This window comes from Corythoichthys intestinalis, chromosome 7, assembly GCF_030265065.1.
Source record: "Corythoichthys intestinalis isolate RoL2023-P3 chromosome 7, ASM3026506v1, whole genome shotgun sequence".
In the NCBI taxonomy this organism is placed as follows: Eukaryota; Metazoa; Chordata; class Actinopteri; order Syngnathiformes; family Syngnathidae; genus Corythoichthys; species Corythoichthys intestinalis.
The window spans coordinates 35,971,407-35,986,410 of NC_080401.1; the positions used below are offsets into that span (position 1 = coordinate 35,971,407).

A 15,004-nucleotide genomic window follows, 5' to 3' on the forward strand; every position below is an offset into this window, starting at 1 on the left:
CATTGGCATCCAATGAAGCACATTGCACAAATCCTGGCCTTTTTTGTGTTTACTAGTAATGCGTAGATGTCAACTAGCGATGACAAAGAGTGTACTAGTATAGAAATGTGAGACCAAAAAGTCCATAGTTTAGAAAAGACATCATTGAGTGGAAATTCACTTCACTAGTAGAAACAACAGTAGGACCATACAGTATTAATGCACATCAAAGTTTTCGATTACAAAGCAACATCCCTCGTGTACAAGTCGTTTTTGTCATAAATGCACTTTTCCTGCAAGTGCCTCCAGCACTTTTGAAATTGATCAGAACAACTAAAAACAAATAAAAAGGAAGAGTATAAAATAATCATTGTTGAGGTCAAACCAGTTGATTTGCTGCGATATGCTGTGTGTCAGAGTCCTCCCTCGGGTTTTTACTGAATGGAGTCTTTTTGATTGTTTTTTTTGTTTTCCCTGTTGATCCTGTAAATAGGCCAAGAAGGCATGTAAACAGTCGGTTTGCTTGGAAATAAAGCACAAAGTTACCGTGCTGCAAAATAAACATGCATCTCCAATTTCATTTTAATCAGAAACACACACACACACAAAAGTGTTTTTGAATAAAAACATACTCATGAAATTTGGAGATACTTGCATTTTGTTGCATGGCTAAAAAAAAAAAAAAAAAAAAACACAGGAAGGAAAAAGAACAACACTTGAATCATACTTTTGTTGTTTTAGTCAGTCAGCTGTTTTAAACTAATTTTGGGGTGCAAAATCCAAAAATGATCTTAGTTTTTTTCTATCACGTCAAGTTTTTTTTTAAACTGTACGATCCTAATTTTCATTTTAAAAAATATTGGAAAATCACTTAACAATATTGGCTTGTTTTATATCTATTGAATTTTGGAATCGGCATCCCAATTTTAGTTTTAATCAGCATAAATATCCAATTTTTTTCCCCCTAATGTCGGCTTAGTTGGGCAGATTTTTTTAACATGTTGAGTGTAATTTGTGCTTCATCAGGTTGTGACTTCCATCACATTAAGGTGTGTGTGTGTGTGTGTGTGTGTGTGTGTGTTTGTGTATTTACATGGCGACGAGGTAACATGAGGTCTTTGTGAGCCCCTCAATGATTTCGTCACTCAGCAATGAAAATAAATTATCTGCTATTCATTTTTTGGAGATGATAATCAGGAAAACTAAAGCAAGAAAAAGTCATGTAATCCAAGGTTTTTGCATCATTTTCTGTGTTTCTTATTTGGGGGGGGGGGCATCCCCCGGGGGGGGGGGGGGGGGGGCATCCCCATCCCCTCAAAAAAATCCAAATTTTCACTATTATTTATTGTTGCTTTCCTGACTTTAATTAAGGAATAAAAGTAAGAAAAAGCATCTAGAAATGCAAATACATTCTTGTATTTCTTAAGATATAAAACCCTGACTACATTTAAAGATGGATGCTTTAGTCCTCAGCAATATTGGGAACTACATTCTCAATATTTCTTAAGATAAAAAAAATACATAACCCACAAAATGTGGGAATACATTCTTTTCAATGTTTGTTTTTTCAGATAAAATGAATTAACTATGAAAGTACATTCATCTCATTATTCTTTGATTTAATAAAAAAAAAAAAAACTTTTTTGGTTCTTTTTTTTTTAAAGCAAAAAAAAAAAAAAACCTCAAATATCTTTGAATATATTCTATTTGTTTTCACTGGAATTAAAAAAAAAAAAAAAAAAAAAAAAAAAAAAAAACCTGAACATGCCTTTATAACCCGTTTTTTTTTTTTAATATCAACAAATGTTGAACAGTTCTAAATACACCACCAAAATATTTCTAAATACATTCTTTACATTGGTTTCTTAATTAGTTTTCCTTCTCCTCCCCCCAAAAAAACAAACAAAAAAAATCCACAAAAGATGACAATTCCTTGTTTTCATTGCTTAGTGACGATTTTTTTCTGAAGACTTAGACTAAAACTTCAAAGACTGTGTTGGTGCGTGTGTGTGTGTGCATGGACACGCTGATGCTTGTTGAAATCTAGCTGAAGGCTTCATCATCCGTATCTTCAATTAGAACTTTTGTGTCCTTTTTGGATCTACAAAAAAAAGAAAAGAAAAAAAAGAAATGTGACTATAGTTCTGCATCGCTTGATAATACTATACGTGTGTTATAGCTTACTGAGAGGACAGCAGAGGGCGCCGCAGTGTGAGACTGTAAGACCTCTTCCAGGTCTTTTTGCCCGAGCGGTTGCGGACACCGTCCTCCTGGTCCATCATCTGCTCCAACAGCGTCTGATCATCGGCATTGAGCGGTGCCACTGAAATGTCTCGCACGGCGCGGAATTCACCGCAGTTGTTCAGGTGCTCGTTCTCCAGGCGGAAGAAGTTCCACACAAAACGTCTTTGGAAACCCAGAAAGAAAATTGAGATACAACCTAGGGCCCGGACCCAGTGGCGCCTCAAGAAATTTTTCATAGGGGTGGCAAGATGGGGCCACTTAAAATCTTGGTATGGCATGCCAAAACTAAAAGCCATAATTTCAGGTTTTTATTATGTTGTTGCAGTAAAAAGGCCAGCAGACTTTTAGTAAGACTTAAGGAAACACCTACTGATATACTTTGGTGTATTCTGCTATATTTAATGTGACTAATGAGTTAATGTGCATAGTCCATAACAGTTCAGTCAACATTTTGAGTTCCACAACAAATGTTTCACTGTGTTATGGACAGTCATGTGAACGAATTAGGACATCCCATTAAATATTCATTTTTTTGTCAAGAAATGTTCACATATCAATGTCTGATCTCGTTTTTCTTAATCTCTGGAAAAGAAGTGATTTAATTGCAGGTAAACAACAAAAATTAACATTGTTTTACTCATTAAACCAAATATATAAACAAAAATGCATATTCTAACTGAGGAAAAAGTTAGGACACCCTACCGCCTAATAGCTAGTGTTACCCCCTTTGGCTGCAATAACTTCAGTGAGACACTTTTTGTAGCCATTTATCAGTCTTTGACATCGGTCTGAAGAAAGTTTGCCCCAATCCTCAATGCAGAATACTTTCAGCTGTGAGATGTTGCAGGGGTTTCTTGCATGTACAGCCCGTTTCAAGTCACCCCACAGCATCTCAATGGGAATATCATCTGGGCTTTGTCTAGGCTATTCCAGGACTCTGCATTTCTTCCTTTTCAGCCAGTCCTTGGTGGATTTACTGATACGTTTTCCTTAGTGGACTTACTGGTATATTTTGGGTCATTGTCATGTTGCAGGGTCCAGTTTCGCTTCAGCATAAATTTTTTCACAGATGATCTCACATGTTCCTCAAGCACCCTCTTATACACGATAGAATTCATGGTGGATTCTATGATGGTGAGCTGGCTAGGTCCTGCTGTAGCAAAGCATCCCCAAACCAAGACACTTCCACCTCCATGCTTCACAGTTGGTATGAGGTTATTTTCCTGGAATGCTGTATTGGGTTTACGCCAAACATGTCCTCTGTTCTGGTGTCCAAATAATTCAATTTTAGTTTCATCTGTCAAAAGAAGATTATTGTAGAAGTCCTGGTCTTTGTCTATATTCACTCTGCCATACCTCAGTCTGGCCTTCATGCTATTCTTGGAAAGCAAAGGTTTCCTCCTTGGAAAGCAAAGGTTTCCTCCTTGCACACCTCCCATGAAGCTTAAACTTGGGAAGTCACTTTCTGATTGTGGAGGCATGCACTTTCACATCAGCAGTCGCAAGAGCCTGATGTAGGTCCCATCATAACATTTTAGGGTTTTAGGAGACTTCTTTTAGCATCTTGCGGTCTGATCTTGGGGTGAACTTGCTTGGACGGCCAGACCTGGGCATGTTGGCAGTTGTTTTGAATGTCCTCCACTTGTAGACTATTTTCCGGACAGTGGAATGGCTGATTTTATAGTCTTTTGAAATCCCTTAAAAGACTCATAAGTGTCTACAATCTTCTTTATGAAGGCCTCAGACAGCTCCTTTGATCCTATCATGGTGTTTTCTCTCTCTTCAACAGTCATGGGCACACGAAACTAAATGTGAGGTTTAAATAAGGCAAGCCCCATTCAAAACATTGGGTAGTGATGTTCTGGTGTTGTGCAACTGATGTGATACCCTGTGTGTGATTTTGGCCATTTTAAGTGGGATTGCGTGTGGGGGTGTCCTAATTTATTCCTCAGCAGAAATTTTATTTAAAATTAAATTTTTCAGAAAGTTATTAAAAAAACACATTTTTTCCCCCACTTTGAATTGTTAAATTCTATTATTTGTACCTCTCAAGATTGTTAAAATTTATATTTAATATCCACATGACCAAATATGTTAGAAAACACACAGGGCTTCCATAGGGTGTCCTAATTTTTCACATGGCTGTATATATGAAGCATAAAGTTTACAAATTCATAGAGGCCACCCCTTGTGGCGCAACTCCCGGGACCACCCGTGTGAGGATAGAGCATACCTGAAGACCTCGAGAGGAGCTAGCACGGTGGCCACAATGTCGCCCACTGAGTGAATCTTGGTCATGGTGGTTAGAGAGAGAGAAATTGTCCAGGCAAAACGCAGGATCACATCTTCTAAGATGGCACAGTAGTAATAGGCCTAGACAAAAAAATAACAACATTAAAGTTGCACTCCATCAAACCACTAGAGAGAGCTTGCGCACCACTAGTCACAGACTAATACAATTATGCTATTAGGCTAATGATGTGTATGTATGGAAGTTGACCTTATGTGGGTAAACAATCTCCTCTCGAAGGAAGGTGTTTTCTCCAGCTCCTCGGTCAAACAGACCCCAGTCCATGCGCAAATCCCAGATCAGTGTGTACAAGGAGCTTATGGTGGAGAAGACGATCAGCAGGTAGAAGAACATGTCGGCGTCGGTGTGGCCTTGCTCTGGAACACAAAGATATATTTAGTAACCTTACGCACAGAAGAGAAAAAGTGCATTTCTTTAGGTTTTCCTAGCAAGTTCTATAGATCGAACTGACAGGAGTTTATAGAATTCTGGTAAATACCAAGTCAATTTAAACCCTTGTAATTTTCAATGAACTCATAATGTTAAAAATATTCACTCTCATACAATGAAAAAATATATATCACCAATAGAGGGCGCCATCATGCCATGAACACACTTGGAACTCAGTCAGACGCAGGTGTGATTCATGTGCATCACAAGCTCCCCATATCAAAAAAAAGGCTAAATGATCATTAAATAGTCTCGGACTTAACATTTGACACTTTTTTTCTGACAATTTAACATGATGGAGGGATTAGGAGAAATGTATCAAATGTACTGGTTCTTACAATATATAAATACTCGAACTGTGTTTTTAACATAAATTGAAGTTGAATTATCACTTCATGCTGAATTGTTGCTTGTTTCCTCTCTCATTTTTTAACCACTGACTTGTGATTGTTTTGCTACTGTGTTGCTTTGTATTGAAATGCAATAAAATACATTTTCCATAGTTGAAATATTCATGCCAGAGTTGTTTTCGTCAACAATAACAAAAAAAATTTCTCGATGAACAATTTTTTCCATGACGATGACGAGACGATAACGAGCTTAAAACGTGTCTGTAATGTGACGACACGAGTGCCACTTTGTGTTTGACGAAAACAAGATGAAAATGCGCCTGTTTCCGTCACATGTTCATAATGTGTAACATTTTTATGTTTAGTTAGCCTGCATGGTAGCAGTGTCAGGTTGTGTCGCTCAAGTGACCTGCTGTGCCCCAACACACCAGTGTCCTCTCCAGGCTTGCTTGTTTTGAAATACACATGGTAAGATTTGTTTTCTTATTTTGGCAAGAGAGAATATGCAATGTTGCTTTAGCCTTTGAATGTCTGTGCTCTGTGATCATCACACATTAAATGTAACTCGTAGCTTTAGCATAGCATTTATGTTCGCATTAGCGCTTAAACTCTCGGACAACTTTTTTTTGGTTTTGTTTTAATGCAGTTTGTGGCGTCCAGATTGTTATACTTAATTGAAAATAATGTACTGTTCTTCTGCTGAGTGTGTATTATCACCAAGTTGGCATTGTCCTTGTAGACGCCACAATATGTGCTCGTCTGTCAATGTTCCGTTGGTAACTCAAATTTTTAAAATTTATTTTCAGACTAAAATTTTTGAATTTTATACACGAAAACATTTTGAGTAAACCGACTAAAACTAGATTAGAGTTTTCATCAACAAAAACTAGACGAAGACAAATACATTGTGAAATGACTAAAATATGACTAAGAATACAGGTAGTTCCCGAGTTACAACCCGACTTACAGTGTATCACAAAAGAGAGTACAACACTCGCATTTCTGCAGATATTTCAGTATATATTTTCATGGGACAACACTGGCAAAATAACGCTTTGACACAATGAAAAGTAGTCTGTGTGCAGCTTATATAATAGAGCTAATTATTTTCCCCTCTTACTGAAAATATATAGCCATTAATATCCAAACCCCTGGCAACAAAAGTGAGTACACCCCTTAGAAACTACGTACATCACTAAACCGAATTGAGTACTGCTTGTCATTTTCCCTCCAAAATGTCATGTGACTCGTTACAGGAGTGCTGTCAGCATTGCTACAGAGATTGAAGGGTGGGGGGGCAGCCTGTTAGTGCTCAGACCATACGCCGCACTTTACATCAAATTGGTGTGCATGGCTGTCACTCCAGGAGGAAGCCTCTTCTGAAGACAGCACACAAGAAAGCCCGCAAACAGTTTGCTGAAGACATGTCAACAAAGCACATGGATTACTGGAACCATGTCCTATGGTCTGATGAGACGGGCAGGCTTTCTTATCTCATCCGCCATTTTGTCGACTGTCTTTTTTTTCTTTTTTTTAAAATAATGTTGACTTTTGTTTTGCGATGCATGCTTTTATTTTGGAGCAGGAAGCATAGCATAGAGCAGGTAGTACTTCCACACGCGAGTAAGAGCGCATGTACACACGAAGAAGAATGTATTTGCACACACACGAGAAAGAGCGCATTTGCTCCCACGAAGGAGACGTGCAACCCAGTGAGATAGAGAAGGGATAGATTACAGCTTCAAGCCTGCGCGCACATTTGCTGCTTGTGAAGCATCCACAGAGGCAACACCTGTATATAACCCCTTTTGTACTGTTTATTGTGCGTTTTCAATTGCAGTCAAATACTTGGGGCGAGTTTATGTGATTATTTTTGATGATGTACGGATGCTAAGTGATACATGCTAATCGTTTGTGTGGATTTGAATTGCTATTAATGAAGATTAAACTGATTTAATGTCATTTTTATTTTAGTTTCATTCTTCAAATGTTGATGTCATTAACAGCTGAATAAAGTCAGCAAAGCACACAGACATCTGGCTTCATCATTTCGGAGCTTAGCTCGCTGACTAGCGAGGACTTTGCTCCAACGCCTTGGCGAGGATAGTGCAATGTATAAAATATGTATAAAATGTGTTTTTGGATAGTTATTTTTAGATTTGGTGGGTATTTAGGGGTATTTAGGGGTACTTAAAGGGTTAATTCAGACTTTCGCAGGAATTTGGATTAGTTCAACAGTGTAGGAACGGAACTCGCTCGTAACCTGGAGACTACCTGTGATAAGTATTATCGTTCAAAAGACTAAGACCAAGACGAAAATAAAAGCTGCCAAAATCAACACTGATTCATGCTTGTGTCTATTATTTAATTCAATAAATTTCACTTTTAAATGAAAAAGTGTAACTTTTGAGAACAAAAACATTAATAGGATTAAAATGTGATTAATCGAGATCAATTAATTACAAAGACTTAAATTAATATGTTTCATTTGAGTCCCATCTTTAATAATAATATATATAGTCACATACTGTCCATACTTTAGCCGCATCTCCTAAAGCGGAACAGTAAATCTTTACCTACTTGATCACTTTGCAATGATAGGCCTATACTGTATGAAACCGATCTGATCGTAACGATGACATGTCCGCACTGTATTTCTGGGGTCTTGACAATAGAAGTCAAGCGTGCTGACTGGCGAGCTGAAAGCCCGCACAGTACCTGTTGCATCCAAACAGAAAAATATTGCCTTAGAGGAGGTCTGTACTCTATTCAGTGTTTCCCAAGATGTTTTTAAAAACGCCTGTTGATCTAACACAACAAAATGCTCAGAAATGTCTTCAATTTTATAGTGTTACCAACTGCTAGTGAGTTGTGACTTGCGTAGCGTAACTGCATCATCTGAGTGCCTGAGTGTGAGCGCAGTGGATGTATCAGGGGTCCACAAACACACAGAAGCCTGGCCGCCTACCACCCCTCATTGGCACTTGTCAACCGTGATGCCAAAGAAGCAGCAGGGCAGCGACATTTCCACTCGCCTCCCGCCCGCAGCGGTGCCCTGTGTACCGCAGACTTCAATGCACAGTTACTTTGAGATCTGAGCCACCATCTTTTTTTTGCGCCATTGCTGACATTTTGACATTTTCCAGTCCCCAGAGAAGCACGGCTGATTTGCTCTTTCCTGCCACGTGCAATGCATGTAACCATTCACTGTCCTACTCCGCTGTGGGATGATTAAAAGGTTACTTGAGCTCAGATGGAACATGATGGGAGGCCCAGTTGGGACTAAACTGTTGCTGGGACAAACACACAACACAACATAGAAATTTCTACCAAGTAGTTGTCTATCCATGTGTGGCTCTGGATTATTAACTGCAGCTGGACAGTGCTCAGCCTTACCAGCACTCAGTTAAAGCATCTTTCGTCTTTAGTAGTTTCCATGCATTTGAGTGTGCTGTTAAACTAAATGAAGTTGGAAAACTGTCAGTTCTGACCTCCTTGCTATTCAGAGTTGCGTTCAGCTTTGGGCCTCTTTTCATCCTATCCGTGGTTAAAGTACATGGCAACTGATGAGTTAATTAAATGGAGTCCACAAGCATGTAATTGTACGTAAATACTAGGGATGTCCCAGATACGATCACGTGATCGGAAATCGGGCCCGATCATGGCAATTTCAGAGGATCGGAATTGGGTAGAAAAGATCAGGTTTTTAAAGGGAACCTCGGACAAAGACTTGTAGGCGCTAATAAGTCACAATTGTTCTCTTTTACTAAAATATGTTATTAGAAACACATAAAATATTGCCATTGATTTAAAAATCTATAATTTTTAGTACATGTTTTGACCTATGGAGGGCGCCATGTTTTATGCACGCAATGGACGCTTGGGGTGATGACGTAGTTTGTCGCTGTCACTAGACGAACACTGCTAGTGTTCTGCAATTCCTTCAGCACGGCGAGACGTCCAGCCCATGCGCACATCGGTTAAAAGTGGTGAGTACTTACTATTTGTGTTTCTATTGAGTCTTTTATTACCTTTTCATTGCCTCAAAATACTTTTTGCATGTGTTCTCCTATCATACGTTTAAGCATTGTGTTTTCTTGTGGTAGCTTTATACCAGATTGTTGATCTGTTTACCACATTGGTCACGTAGCATATTTAAACTACCCTTATTTAATATTACTATGTCTAACTATTTTCTTATAGCATCTTTAGTATGTTCTGTCTGTATGCATCTATAAAAACAAGCTGAAAGCGCACGGTAGTACTTTGAATTTCAAATTCGCCTCTTGTAGCACGTTTCGCCGGTGTAGCACATTTTGGCACAATACCGGTTTTGTCATACTCTCGTCTCGTCCCATTCAGTCTTTCCTGTTCATTTTGTGAAATATCGACAGTGCTCTCATGCTCATTAATGTTCCTCTCGGGTTCAAATTGAAAGGATTGAACAGACGACATGTCGCTAGAGTCATACTCCAGAAGCCCAGCAGCGTAACCCAGTAATGTAACCGCCCTGCGACGTCAACAACAATGGTGACCTACAAGTTAAACTAATTTTACAAATTGAATAAAAACGAAAATATAAAGAGAGGTTTTAATATCAAATTATTTTAACTCATAATAACATTTATCTTTTAAGAGCTACAAGTTGTTCTATCCATGGATCCCTTTAAAATGTGTTCCTGTATTGATCAATCAATGCCAGCCTTCCCAGTTAAAATGGATTTTATGTCTATAACTGAAAATGGCAGTGAATGGGTTAAGAGAAAATGTCCAGCGACGGCAAAAATGTCAAGAAAATCACAACCAAAATATCTTAATGCATCACATTGAATAAGATAATTTTTGTAAAACAAATATTAAAATGTAATTTGGGGGGATTTGTGATTTTGTTTTTTTCTGCTTTGTTGAAATCACTGTTGTACTCATAACCCTTTAACATGGCTATAATGTTAGTATCATTTTTTTTCCAAAAGACAATTGGATGTGCTTTTTTTCCCCCACTCCCAAATACATTTCGGAGGCTAATCAGGACGCGGATCCTCAAAATCAGGTGACTTAATACATACACATATATATGTAAACACAGTATACAAACCCATACTTTATTTACTTTGGTGAGTGACAAACTAAGTCATGGAACAAATTAAATTTGGCAGGACATCACTGTATTTCCTCCTATCTCCTTTAGTAATAATTCTTCCTTTTTTTTTTTGCTCTGTACCTTTTTTAATTTTAGGAAGTTTGTTTTCCATCTGGGCAGACATTACACACAGATGAATGTTTGATATTCCTGGCACCTTGACTACAACTTCTGCATTTTGTTTTTTATGTATATGTTGTCTCATACATTAGTCCACTTCAACTAAAAAAAAAAAAAAAAAAACCTCCATGGCATTAAGCAAATATTGGCGCCTTGACATGAATCATGTTTTTTAAGGCCTATGTTATTCTCGCTTGAAATTTGAAATAGTTGCGGTTAAAATTATTCATCTTCTGTCTGGTTAAAACCTTGAGGGCATCTTGTGAGAGTAGCATTTAATAAATCGAGGTCGAATGACTTGAACGTTTATCTCAGAGGTGGTATCGAATTCATTCAAAACACTATAATTTATTGTTTTTATCGTTTAATGCTTTCCCGCACACAAACGCGAGCCCTTCCAGGAAGGAGTGAGATGTGAGGTCACACAAACACCACCAGAGCTGTCCGTGATGTGGTTAGCAAAGACACTGACACAAGCTGATAATGAAAGATCAAGCGATCAGTGCTGATTTCATTCAGTCAGGAGCAACAATGGCCATGATTTACACATCAGTACACCTACATTACATACTATCATTCTCTATATGTTAATGAGGCAATGATGTTTAACGACTCCAGGAACAAATTATTAACATTATGGGACCAGCCAGTATAAACTGAAACATATTGTCGACAAATATTTCTACAAGACTTCGAATTACTTCAGTTTTTGTTGTGTGTGTGTGCAGCAGATACAGTCAAATATCCTCACTGCATGAGTGCAAGTGTCCAATTTCCCACCATCTTCCATCACTGAACCAGCCAGAGGTCCATGCCTCCATTATTGTGTGGGATGAAAGACAGCTTCACAGAGAATAAGACATGCAGAGAGGCTATTAGTCGACAGGCTTCAGACCAGAGGAAGGAGGAGGATGTGCCTTAATGGACGCGTTTGCTACCGAGTGCCCTGTCTCGGTGTTTTCCTACTTGGCTTTGAATGGCATCCCTGGTGTCCCACGTAGGAGGAAGTCAAGTAAAATATTAGAAGTAACTCTGAATATGTTGAATAATTTTTTAAATGCGGGCTATGAATCACCATATTATTGATGATATGATATTAATACTTTGGACACTGATTAAAATGTCTGCCAAAATCTACGATTCCATTTCAATTAAATTCAAAGGCCTCTGATCGATTTTGACCATTTCACAGATTTCATGTAAAGCAATAATAAGCGGGAAAAAATGGATGAATGCATGAATGAATGAATGGATTGATGGATGGATAGATGGATGGAATAAAAAACATTTCTTTTCTTTTCTCTTCAAACTATCCTAAAACACAGGTGTCAAACTCAAGGCCCGGGGGTCAGATGCAGCCCACCATATCATTTTGTGTGGCCTGTGAAAGCAAATTGTGTGATTATACTTCATGTTTCATGCTCAAATGCCAAAACATGTTTCAGATTCATTCAAGTGAAATTAAAGACCTTTAAAGATAGCTGTAAGGCCACTCAGAATATAATTTAATGCCAATTCTGGGGCAAATTGCACAGACAACCTCATCCAAAAAATCTAACTCCGATCGTGTCCGAAAATTTCTCAGACACAATTTCATGCAAGTGAAGGAATTTAAGACCTACCTGAGTAAATTCAATACCGAGACAATATTACAGTCTGCCACGATTCAATTTGAAACAACGTCTTTGATTGCTATATCGATCCAGATCTATGTATCGTTATACACCTCCTGAAAAATTTGCCCCCCCCTCTGTTTTTGCAGTTCAATGATAAAAAAATACAGCACAGGTAAGTATTCATTTATCGAACACGGGAATCATGAATTTATAATTAAAACAGTCAGCATCTATAATAACAGTAGTGTTTGTCCAAATGGCTAAAGAATTAAAAATGTATATACCTTCCTAATTATCAGAAAATTGTCAATAACAGGCAACTTCTCCACTATTGATTGAGATTTAACCCTTTATAGGGGACTCGCTTATGCCACAGATGGGGCTTGATATCTAATCCATGAAATATGAGCATTCACAGCCAGAACACCCAATTTAAATGAATTGGACGTGTATCGGAGTCAAAGGCAGGCAATGATTTAAATACAGTGGTACCTCTACATAAGAAGTTTATGCATTCCAGGACCTTGTTTGTAAGTTGAAATGGTCGTATGTCGAGCAGGATTATAATTCCATTAATTTTTTCCGCAGCCTGAAAACCTACACTAAATCCTGAATAAATGCTGCTGGTACTATTGCAAACAGCAATTACACAGAGCAAAACAAATAAATTATGAATAAAAATTGGAATAATAATATAGTAATAGTAATAACAATAATAATAATACCTGTTATAATGTAATGACTCGGGTTCTAATGTGGCAGATGTTTTGCGTGATGTACCTGAATGCACCGCGTGGCTGACTTGACATAGTGAGAGAGGGGAGGACTTTTTACTTTCACTTTTCATGTTCAGCTGCGGCGGATAGTAGGCATGTTGTGTTGCACAAGTTCTGAAATAAATTATTAAAAACCTGACGAAGCTGGCGATTTTTTGACGATGTTACAACAATAATAATTGCCACCTTAACTTATAAAGACAGGCGAACAGAGGTTGGAGGAGGACCGTCGAGATCATAAACATTCTAATGCTGTATTGTCGAGCCAGTTCACGAATGCGCGCACCACGCTCATATTTTTTAATCATTTCCATCTTCATTTCAACGGTAAGCCTCACCTTTTACCTTTTTTTCACCACTTACGCTAACATTCTCGGAACCCTTGTTGATTTCTCTCACAAGAAAATTCGCCATGCGTCCGTCTTGCGGGAAAACAAAGAAACTGCGGCGCTGTCATAAATCGTCATATTTCGAGCATGTCGTCGGATGTAGAAACAAATAGCGAGTCAAATTTTACATCGGATGTCAAAAAGATTGTGTGTCAAAGCTATCGTACTGTATGTCGAGGTATCACTGTACAATTAAACAATTTTTTTTTTTAAGCAACCTTAAAGTGTTATTCGGTGCCACAACCACAGTGTATTTCTGTTTTGATTCATTTTAAATTCATTAATTTTGTTTTTATTTACACTGAAACAAAATAAATCATTTTATAATAATTTAGATGTATAGAATATTTGAAGTTAAGATTTTTTAAGTGACCAAAAATAGTCCCTTGCCCTATGAAGGGTTAAGTATACAGTACTGCATATGTAAAATTCCAGGACATTTTCTGATCTGAACACTTGTATGAGAGTCAATTGCTTTGTGCTAGTATTTATTTTACAACAGACCAGTCACTCTGTGTGCCTTATTTACAATGTCCAACCTGTTCTACACCAAGTCAGTCTACAAATCACAATACACTGTTAGATCAATATCACTCAGACAGCGTCAACCTAAACTCGACACTTTTACTATCTTTGCGTACATCAGAAAATAAAGTGGGGAATAACATGTCTGAAAGGGGAAGAGCTGGACGGAAAAAATAAAATCTATAAACTGACATCTGAGAGGAAGAGTAAGAAAAGGGGATGCTTTGAAATAGGCAGAGCGGACTGGAATAAATCTATAAACTGATAGACTATCCCAACACAAAGAGCTGAAGAGAAGCTTTTACGGTCTGAGCATCAACTACTTTGCGATTCGCTTCCTAGATGAAAATAATTGCAGGCTGATTGCGGGGCTGTCAGAAAGAGAGTGACTTGACTTTTAATGTCGCGTAAACACTCCATTTTTTCCCGTGTCCTTCTCTTTATTTCCTTTCCAGTCAGGTGTCTTTTTGTCTCTCGAACCCCTGTGACCTTCGGACTGAACACAGATCAACACTTTGTCTAACCGCGGATGTCTTCGAGAAACCTTTCCCATTACAGTTATACACAGCTGCAAGCAGCGCAGGCAGCCAAACAAAGAGCAACTTCTGGCATTCATGTGTTCAAGGTCACCTTTGCTTCCTCCCAATACACCTCAGTACAAAGCCTGTGTGCTTACATGCTTCCTTAAGGCCAATACTTCTGCTTGAGATGATGGACTCTGTTCTCGTCTTAACAAAAAGTGTGAAAATGTGTGTGTGTTACCTCTGTGTGTGGCGTAGAGCGCGGCGAAGGTGACTACGAAGAAGGTGGTGGAATATTTGCCAGCATTCACCAGGTGGGGGAAGGCCCTCTTAGTGTCTCTGTAACGCCTGAGGCATTGGATGAAACGCAGCCAGGCGGGCAGACATTGGATGATAGCACGTAGGCCGTACGAGTAGCTGTGGCACACGAAGGTTGTGCTAGGGTCTGCGTGGAAAATGCACAGAATTAGCCACATTTTTTGCCACTTAGTTGACATTCTACATTAATGCTGTTGTGTTTTAACCTTCGTAGAAGAGGATAAAAAAAAAAAAAAAAAAACACATACAGTGAACCAACATGTGTAGAAGGACAACACAACAACGT

The 15,004-nt window shown here is 38.4% G+C and overlaps 1 protein-coding gene across 4 annotated transcripts in view; it reads right to left on the minus strand.

Moving 5' to 3' along the window:
* Window positions 1-1,693: 1,693 nt before the first annotated feature.
* xpr1a (xenotropic and polytropic retrovirus receptor 1a) overlaps window positions 1,694-15,004 on the minus strand; it is a 96,048-nt gene continuing 82,737 nt past the window's right edge. For 3 of the 4 annotated variants that reach the window (XM_057840564.1, XM_057840563.1, XM_057840561.1), the window contains 5 exons: window positions 14,642-14,845; window positions 4,724-4,890; window positions 4,457-4,596; window positions 2,164-2,385; window positions 1,694-2,080 (listed from right to left, as the gene is read on the minus strand). In XM_057840564.1, coding sequence (XP_057696547.1) covers window positions 2,023-2,080; window positions 2,164-2,385; window positions 4,457-4,596; window positions 4,724-4,890; window positions 14,642-14,845 — 791 coding nt within the window. In that variant the 3' untranslated portion in view covers window positions 1,694-2,022. The remainder of the gene's footprint in view (window positions 2,081-2,163; window positions 2,386-4,456; window positions 4,597-4,723; window positions 4,891-14,641; window positions 14,846-15,004) is intronic. The other variant, XM_057840560.1, reaches the window with a different exon arrangement.